We start from the raw sequence: 10,293 nt of genomic DNA on the forward strand, positions 1-10,293 counted from the left end.
TGGTTTCCTTGGATTAATTACCAACTTCTTGCAAATGAAGTCCATCGGAATTTGTAAAAAAATATTGATAATATTTTATACAAGACAGAATATGTTAAATACAGTCTGCAGGTTATATATATTTTACATAAACGCTTTTAGACACACTTTAGTACTAATTACCACGAAATAAGTCTGAATATCTATAAAAAAAATAAGAAGAAAAAAGGTCATCAAGGACGGAGACAGCCATATAACGCAAATATACATAATTATTATTAAAAATACTTCTGTGTAAAGATCGTTTTGCCCTAAGCATATTGCGCTTCTTGTAAAAAGCATTTAGATGAAACAAATTTAATAAATAATCATGGTTTTGTAATATAGTTTAAAAATACAAATTATATATTTTCAAAAATATATATCCAATTTGAATATACATTATTTTGTAAAAGAAATTTTTATGCCCCCACAATGTGGGAGCATATAGCGTTGCACTTGTCTGTCCGTCTGTTTTTTCGTCCGTCCGTCTGTCCGTTCGTCCGTACGTCCCGAAATCTTGTGAATGCAACTCCTCTTAAACCGGATGGCAGATTTTGCTTAAACTTACAGGGATGAACAACCTTAATGTGTAGATGGTAGTAAAGGAAGAAATTTTCCCTGCGACCAAATTTAACAGAATTATGGCCCTTTGTTGATTTTTTCACTATATACTATGTAGAAATTTTGTGAACGCAACTTCTCTTAAACCGGATGGCAAATTTTGCTTAAACTTACAGGGATGAACAACCTTAATGTGTAGATGGTAGTAAAGGAAGAAATTTTCCCTGCGACCAAATTTAACAGAATTATGGCCCTTTGTTGATTTTTTTCACTATATACTATGTAAAAATTTTGTGAACGCAACTCCTCTTAAACCGGATGACAGATTTTGCTTAAACTTCCAGGGATTTAGAACCCTTATGTGTAGATGGTAGTAGAGGAAGGAATTTTTTGCGGCGACCAAATTTAACAAAACCATGGCCCTTTGTTGACTTTTAGTTTTCAACTTTTGGCACATGTAGTTCAAAAAATATTTGACCTAGAGTCATAAGATTGTCAGAACAGTGGCGTGTGGGCGCATCCGTGTCCTATGGACACATTTCTAGTTATGTCTGTACAGCAAAATCTCTTATTAACATGTAGCATGTATAAATATGTACATCATACTTAATAAATGTCCTAATTACAGGATATTGGTGCTTGGAAATTCAATTATTCCCATTTCAAACATTAAGAGTACATATTGCCATCAACTTGAATAAAAAGTAAATTGATCATGGTACATAAAATGTTTACAGCCGTCACAATTATCCATTTCTAAAGAAGATGACATCTATTGAGAACAATAAACCATCAGTTTGAGAAGTTTACGCATTCCTTGCGGTCGGCAATATTTCTATGATAAAGGGATAATGAGACATACCTCATCTCCCATCATTTATCACAGGTTAAAGCTATGATTTGTTAATGTCACATGATAGAATGACATAAAAAATACTTAAGAATTAGAATATACACAACAGGACGAACTTAGAAATAAGTATACTGTTGTATATGGACTTCAAAAAGTGAAGGTTATTACGCAATACCCATTTAACGGGCATAATAAGTAAAAGTCTATTCAGTATTAGTGAGTGAGCGAGCGAGCGGGTGCGTGAGTGAGTGAGTGAGTGAATGAAGTGTTTATCATTGAGCCGATTGGTTGTATTTTGTTTTGCTAAAATACTTTACATATTAGTATTATGTTCCTGTATTTACATTTTTTATGGTTGCCTGAATAAGACATATTGTTGGAAACGTTATCATCTTTTACTCTGCTCCGATACCGTTATGTTTGATTATCAATTATTGTTAATGCGTATAAAACAATTCGTGTTCGAAACTCCAATTCCAATTTGCAAATTATTTATAACAAAAGCAATAATTTAACAATTAAAACTTAATTACAAAATTTATTAAAAAATAATTTTAAACGTTTAATGGTGTATGACAAGTCATAACCGAGCTATGCACGTGATCATAACTTATTCAAGCAACACTTAACATTGTTGGTATGGTTGTATGCTTAGATGTGTTAAATATACTCATTTAGTTTCTATGTGTCGGCAAAACGATTTGAATTCAAATTTATGTTCACAGGGAATATGATATACGTAACAGCGATTATTCTTGTAGTTTCTTTTGAACCAGTGTACTCAAGCACGTGTACACCATTTGAAATAAGCAAGGACAATTTAAATGTAGCATTAATTGGTCATTCTGTGCTGGACATGGCTGGTGTAAATCATCATGAGTGCTCTCGAACATGTATGTCAGTGACAGTATGTAAATCTATCGATTATAACACATGGCAAAAGACGTGCAAACTGAATGATGTTGATATGTCGTCTGTTGACCCACTAGAGTTTGAAACCAAGGAGGGGTCAATTTTCTCAGATATCAATGAGTGGTCAATTGTTAGTACTAAAAAAATATTACATATTATAATTTTTAATTTAATGCATTGTAACTTTTTCAACAGGTTACATATAAAACATCGAACTGTTAGTGTTTTATAATTATTATTATTATCAAGATATTATTCTGTATTTATTTTTTTTTTTTTTTTTTTATTTATTTATTTATTGATGTTTCCATCTGATGTTTTGGTTTTGCTATCCATTAAAACAAACGTTTAAACAAATGATGCGGGATGGGTTGGCAATTTTCATGTAATTATTTTTCTTTAAATTTTGTTGTGATTAAATTTCGAGGGATCACATTTTTTCCTGATTTTTTTTTTGCAATGAAGGTTAATAATGTTATATTTACAGACGTTGGTTGGAAATTGTAGCTCAAATGAATGTGGAAGCAACCAAGATGTTATCAAACAGGAGGTTCATATGTGTGCAGGGATATAAGTATGGTGTTTAACATTATTTATATGACATTCTTCCTTTTCTGTTACACAAAAATCAGATATTTAGGCAATACAATGAATTTCAATGATTTCAGCTGTTGGTCCGATAGTTCGTTATTCATGTTAATTCATATAAACGGCGACCCGGGTTCGATTCCCGGACGGCGCAGTTAACATACGTTGTGATTGGTCATGAAATCCTTTTTACGGTCATTCGCACTGTACCTCTCAGAAGTTATCAGTTCCTTGCGAAACAGAAGACAACTAGTACTGGTTAACTACTGGACAGCCTGCCCAGGAACGATGCAGTGGCTGGACTGTGGTCTGGTGAATTCACTGTGGCTAACGGCCGTCATCCGCAGTGACACCATTGTTTTTGTTATATTTTAGATAATATGGAGCGGTAGTATGTCATATATGACATGTTATGTTGTAAAAATTAAAAGGTTGGTTGTTAAATTACCAGAACCATGAGGCAAATAATCTATTTTATACGGCCTTATAACCTGCTAAGAATCTTTATAGTGAATTTATGATATTGCAATTTTCAGTTATTAGGAAACAAATGAAAGAAATTCATAAATCAACTGCATGCGTGTGTGTATAGGTTATATAAACGTCACGATTGTCCAATGAAAATAAGCGTTACAAACGTGCTGTATTATAAATTGTAAATTTTTATTATTTTAAGAATTATTTAACAGCTATAAAGTTATCTAGAGCAGTTGTATGTCAACTTTCTATATAGAAGATGTGAAATGTTGTAATGACATGCATATGTCTTTTTTTGTTAGCTTGCAACGTGGATCAAAAAATAGTCAACGGTAAAATACAGGTTAATATGCTGAATGAAAATAAGTTTCTCGACATTGCTTCGGTAAAATGTGACACTGGATATGTTCCTAGTCTAGCTGAGGTCAAATGTCAAGCATCGGGACAATGGCAACCAGTAGCGTGTTACAAAGGTAATCATTAAATTTATGTAAATACAAGTACTGCAATAATGGTCGGAAGGCGAACTTATTAGCTATAATTTCAAAACAGTGTTTGATTTCCTAGTAATTTCTATAAATAATTAAGCAGTTTGCTGTCATCAAGTTATACTGTCTGGGCTGCTTGCCGGTGGTCCTGTGCTACTAGGTCACGTGGGGATTGCGTTTATTGAACGCTGTCCTTCCTTGATTTTGTGTTTCATATATTGTACTGTTGTGTAAAAATGGTGAATATAATAAAATAATTGATGTACTGCTCGGTAGTTATTTGTACTGTTGTATACTTAGAAATGAAAGTTTTCATGTTGTCTTCCATATTTTATACAATTAGTCAAACAAATCATATAAAGTACTTTTTCTTTATTGCCGTCAAGTTTTTTGTTTACCCTGAATAACCATTGTTTTTGCACAGGCCACAGCCCATACAATACATAGTTCGTTCAATTATCATAACCAAAATTACTCATCAAACCCAACGTTACTCCATACCGACACATTATGTCAATATAAAATTTTATTTATGCGTAAACAAGTTTCTTAGATTAAGAATTACAACGTTTTATTTGTTTTCAAACATATTATATTCCGTTTTAATTTATATTTACACCCATTATCAAACAATATCGCTCCTGTAGTAACGATACCATATTCACCCAAGAGGGGGATGTACATCAATGATGATGATGATGTATTTTGTGCAGTGGCAAATTCTTTTTGAATTCAGCGAAAGGTAACACATATTTTATGAGGTCTTTTGTTCATTTAACATAGCAACTGACTGCAAAGAAATTCTTGATGTGCACCCTAATGCAAAATCCGGGCTGTATGAAATAGAACTATGGACATCAGGAACAACATTAACTGTAAATTGTGACATGGAAACTGCAGGAGGCGGATGGACGGTATTTTAAATATTATTATACGTTATCGTCATATTATGGTAAACGGTTGTGTAACCTTTTGTGTCATATCGATGAAGTATTTAGATGCTAGACAAAATACCACAATTGGTGAATGATACTCCATCACGAATCATCAATTCTATCATTCAATTTATATACTTGCCTATGTACAATAAGTGATAGGAAATTTAATTGATATACATCCGTGACAATTATTTTAGCTTATGCAAACAAGTTCGCATGTGTAAATATATATAGCTATGGTTCAAAGAAAAGGCACTTCGTCAATTTTTACTATCAATCCCCATATAATCTACGACTTGATTATTTATTTAGGTCATTTGTTCAATCCTCGTGAGGATATGTGTAAACTGATGATTGACACTGAGTGTCATGGTTCTTTGTCTCACAAAGCTCTTCTAGCACTTTAACAAATCATGTGGAATTAATAGTCAAAGATCAATTATGGAGAAATATGCGATTACTGTTAAATTATCCAGGAAAGATGAAAGGTTTGGTCAACCATCGAGATAATATTTGTAGAGCTGTAGTGTTTCAGGGCTTTCTTTCGGTTTATTTTGTAGATATTTCAAAGACGTATGAATGGGTCGGTTGATTTTTATCGAAACTTCTCCGACTATGATAAAGGATTTGGGAACGCATAAGGAGAGTTGTGGATAGGTGTGTCAAGAATTATACCTTTTCTACATATAATTATAGGTTTTAGCATATCTTTTAAGGTAAAACGTTTGATACATTAGTCATTGTATGAGGGTTAGAAAGAAATAACTTAAAGCTTCATATGTAAAAAGAGACTATGGTTCTTTTACAGCAGAGGCATACTGTTGAACAAATAGATTGTATCACATTGGAAGTGAGCACATTGAGGGAAAGGGATTATAAGCCATTCCATGTCTGATTTACTAATTGTCTTTCTCATTTTCTTTATGGCCCATCAAGTACTTCTAGTTTTAATGACAAGAATTTGTTTTAGATTATTACTCTTCAGTATTATCCTTAAATTATTATATTTCTTATCGGTTTTGTTTTCTCAGGCCTGAAATATATAAAAGAATTAGCTGAACAGGGTACTTCTGAGGTTCGTTTAGACATGACAAATGAAAATAATGGTACAGGGTATAAGACTTTTCAGGACTTCAAATTAACAAATGGAACAAGTTATAAACTCAACATTGGGTCACGTGAAGGATCTGCAGGTATGGAAGGAATAAAAGATATATGTTCCATTACCATGACAGTATGAAAATGTTATAAAACAAATCTAAATATCTACGCGATAACAGATTCATTAGCACTCATTTTCATTTAATAATTTCTTTGATGTGTTTTAGTTGTTACTGTTGGTGGCGATGATGTGCTTGTTGTTGTTGAATAATTATTTGTTGTAAATTACCTTAGTTCATGCGAGCATTGTAAATTACCTTAGTTCATGCGAGCAAGATAATTATTTGTTATTTAATTTATTTTATTTAAAGGCAAATAATGCTTTGGAAAAGAATTGTTCATTCTTTAAAAAACTGTAACATGCGTTTAATAAGGTTTAAATTAAGGTTTTATAGCATTTTAAATGCTTATCTCCTGATGAAAGTAGGACCGAATTTGAAAACTATCTGCCATTAAAGTAGCAAAAAATGTAAACAAAGTAGTATTTCGACTTCTGTTCAAAATACTAAATCACTTTTTTACTGCCAGCCAAAATGCAACAGATGTAAATGATGGTTCAGGTACATGTTTTTGGCCAAGGAGTAATTTTTTGAAACTTTTAGAGGGCACGTCAAATAAATTAAACAAAATGATAAGAGATTTAGAGCGCCTTTAATTCTGCAAACGTTTGGTTACGCTAAAAAGTTATCGTTAACAAACGACATTAGTCTCGCCATATACATATAGTGTAGTGCATCGATTACTTCAGTTATTCGTACTTTACATCTTTACATTATTCAATATAAATATTTGGCTTCCAACAGACCTTTGATTTAATTTCACGTACGATATTTGGTAGCAAGTGAAAGAAATATTGACTTTAGAATTATATGCTCATTATCCAGGTCCGCTTGTTTTTCAATATTTTTACCCGAGTTTGAGATATATTTTTGACTTTTTTTGTTGTTCTTTTTTAACTTGTGAATGTGAATGTGCTCTAATGCTAAGTAGAATAATACCTATTATTATCTGTTTAGGTAACTCGGCATATGGCTTACTCTATCACAAATTGCAACGGTTTTCGACATTTGACCGTGACGTTGATTCCGCATCAAATCGTAATTGTGCCGTCGGTCGACACGGGGGCTGGTGGTATAAAGAATGTTCTTTCGTTAACCTGAATGGATTGTATGTGACACCAGGAGGGACATGTGTCATCGCTGGTGCAGAATCAGGGCCATGTGGACACCTGCATACTGGATTTAACGGCGGTAAGGGACTTAGACGTTCTACAATGATGTTGAGAAGAACCTAAACATGCAATCATAATGTCACGTTCAAACAAATTTCAAAAATTTAAAACAAATAGTTTTCTTTGTACGAAAAAAAGTGGACAATATCAAGTCAAAAATATGATATTGTAAAGAAAATTCTAAACTTGAAGTATTCAAACCATGATATGATTAAATACTGCGTTCTGATAACTTTCTTTCTCTGTATAAGTATACAATCTTCAATGTTTATGTTAAATGATTTAAAAATAATTTTCCAAACACATATTTGTATAAAATTAAAAAAGGTTATCAAAACTTAAATTATACAAAAGAGAATTATAGTTAAAATATCTGAAATAGGAAAACTTTATAATAACAACATAATTATATGAGGAAAGATGCTACTGTTAATACTTTTTTGCCCAGGCCGGATTATCATAATGTGGAATAAAGTTAAAATTCTATTGCAAACCGTATTTCATACAAGGGAAATAATACATTAATGTAATATCAATTTGATACCTACCGTAAAAACATCTCGAGGTGTACTCAGAGCAAACATTTTTTATGCGAATTAAAATGACAATTTCTTTATGCTAATAAACAAATTTAAAGTATGTCCAATTAACGTCTCACTTGGCATAAAAACAAAATTTTTGAAGAAGAAAAAAAAAACTAGAACAAGACCAACAGAATATAATTTGTATAACTTTAACAATTTATATTATGTAACAGATTCTGTGTCAATAGGTCATCGGACAATAGAAATTGTTTAAATTGTAAAAAAAAATTCAAGTCAGTATAAGACCTTTTAATACCTTTAAAATAAAAACCATATGTTTTATCAGTAAATTTAAAACTTGCATTCTGATCTAGATTCTTGATGTGCAACTTCTCGCTAAAGTACTTGCTATTTTTTCCATTTGACCATCTGGTTTGCATTTAACTTTAAAGTCTTTAAACGTGATCGGTTTATATAAAGAGCCTCTATTTCAAGATGGTGTATAACTATATTACATTGTATATGTTCTTCTAATTACCTTTATCTGTCTTGATATGTAATTCCTCGCTAAAGTGCACGCTAAATTTTTCCATTTGACCATCTGGTTTGCATTTAACTTTAAAGTCTTTAAACGTGATCGGTTTATATAAAGAGCCTCTATTTCAAGATGGTGTATAACTATATTACATTGTATATGTTCTTCTAATTACCTTTATCTGTCTTGATATGTAATTCCTCGCTAAAGTGCACGCTAATTTTTTCCATTTGACCATCTGGTTTGCATTTAACATTAAGTAAACGTCTTTAAACGTGATCCGTTTATATAAAGAGCCTCTATTTCAAGATGATGTATAACCAATATTTCATTGTTTGTGGTCTTCTAATTACCTTTATCTGTCTTGATATGGAATTCCTCGCTAAAGTGCTCGCTAAATCATCCTCTTGACCACCTGGTTTGGATTTAACTTTACAGTCTTTTGACTTGATCGGTTTGTATACAGAGCATCTTTTTCAAGATAGTGTTCTACCTGTATTCAATTGCATATGTTTCTCTAATCATCTTTCTCTGTCAGACTTAAGTGGCAAGTTGATAATAGCCATTGAACATGTATATACTAGTACTTTTTCTTGTCAACTCCTTCTGCTATTTATTGTATTACTCTTTTATGTTCTCTAGTCCTAGATTGAAGAAGTCTTTGTTTTGTCGTTCTCTTTTCTTCAATCAGACTCTCGGAATCTTATTAATTATCTTACTGCCGAGTTTAGTGTCCATGCTGGTGGTCTCCGTGCCTCCTTGACAATGTCCCATTTCTCGATAGAGATGCATGAGCTTGGTGTTTAGTTACTGTATGTTAAGAGCTGAATTAAATTATTTAATGTTTTTACGCAATGTAAACTTATGATGATAGTTAATGTTTGTTGTTTTTGTAAGTTTTTTACTAGTACAGTTGTTGTTCTGTCTTTAAGATCTGTTACAAAAGTAAAAATAAGTTGCATATATAAGTATATACACTATTTTCATCTATTCATTGACAATGATGTTTGCATTTAAATAGCATTTAAAAACTTTTGTTGTGTCTCTTTATAATAAACTTGTTTTGTAGTAAACAAAAAGTGGTGGAAATAACAAAATTGAGTCAATTGTATGTTGAACATGTTTAACGTATAAAGTCACAGTTCAGCAGATATTCTTTCCCGAATTCAATTAAGCCACTTCTTGCCTAATATTTTTCATTGGAGAATTCCGAATAACAGCTGAATAATTTAGGCAAATATTTCCTTTATATTTGAGAATTTAATTTTCTTTTCTTCTTGATCATTTAACATATTTTTCGAGCAACACAATTATTGATTTGTGAATTATTCTAGCGTCAAATTAGAAATGTATGCATTGCTACCATTCGTGCATATCTAAAATAATCACCTTGAAAATTATCGTTAAACATTGGCTTTCGAGACAATTTGACTATAATCCGAACATTAGCAAGCGTACTAATGTATATACAGAAAAGACGTTGAAAAGATTGTGCTTATATAATAATTTGTATTATCCAAGTGTATTCTCCTATATGTTGTGATTATGATGCAATAAATGTTTCATACACATCGTTAACAAATTCGACTTAAGTAGTCTTCAACCTTATCCTTATCCTTAGCCTGCAACATTTTCAATTTTACCTTTTTGTGCAATCTTTAGGGATTCTTATTTATTCAATCTATGATGACACCCGTCCAGTTCTTTGGGTTTGTTCTTTTTTTGTCTGTTTTGGTTTTTTCTTTCTTTTTTTTTTTTTTTGGGGGGGGGGGGTGGATTGCCCGTGTGTCTTGTCCTGTTTGATGTCTTTCTAGGCTCATTGCCGCAAGAACTTTGTTGATCTTTTTAATAGGAATATTAAAATGGTTATTGTCATTGAAATTATTTGTATCATGTTGTTCTTATTAGTATGATGATTGATTATTACAATGGATGTCAGGTATGTGACGGTTGACCCTGACCATAAGATACAAATTCCTCTGTTAGTTATCGGGGAAACAAATT

At 31.9% G+C, this 10,293-nt stretch overlaps 1 protein-coding gene across 1 annotated transcript; it reads left to right on the top strand.

Moving 5' to 3' along the window:
* The first annotated feature begins 5,913 nt into the window (after window positions 1–5,913).
* Window positions 5,914–7,302, top strand: LOC132720131 (fibrinogen C domain-containing protein 1-like). The gene is made up of 2 exons (XM_060704161.1): window positions 5,914–6,031; window positions 7,016–7,302. Exons 1-2 carry the CDS (start codon window positions 5,926–5,928, stop codon window positions 7,291–7,293), a joined length of 384 nt encoding a protein of 127 aa, XP_060560144.1. The 5' UTR covers window positions 5,914–5,925; the 3' UTR covers window positions 7,294–7,302.
* The last annotated feature ends 2,991 nt before the right edge of the window (window positions 7,303–10,293 follow it).

The sequence above is a fragment of the Ruditapes philippinarum genome, unplaced genomic scaffold (assembly GCF_026571515.1).
Source record: "Ruditapes philippinarum isolate M1 unplaced genomic scaffold, ASM2657151v2 ctg2804_1_1_1_1, whole genome shotgun sequence".
Classification (NCBI taxonomy): domain Eukaryota; kingdom Metazoa; phylum Mollusca; class Bivalvia; order Venerida; family Veneridae; genus Ruditapes; species Ruditapes philippinarum.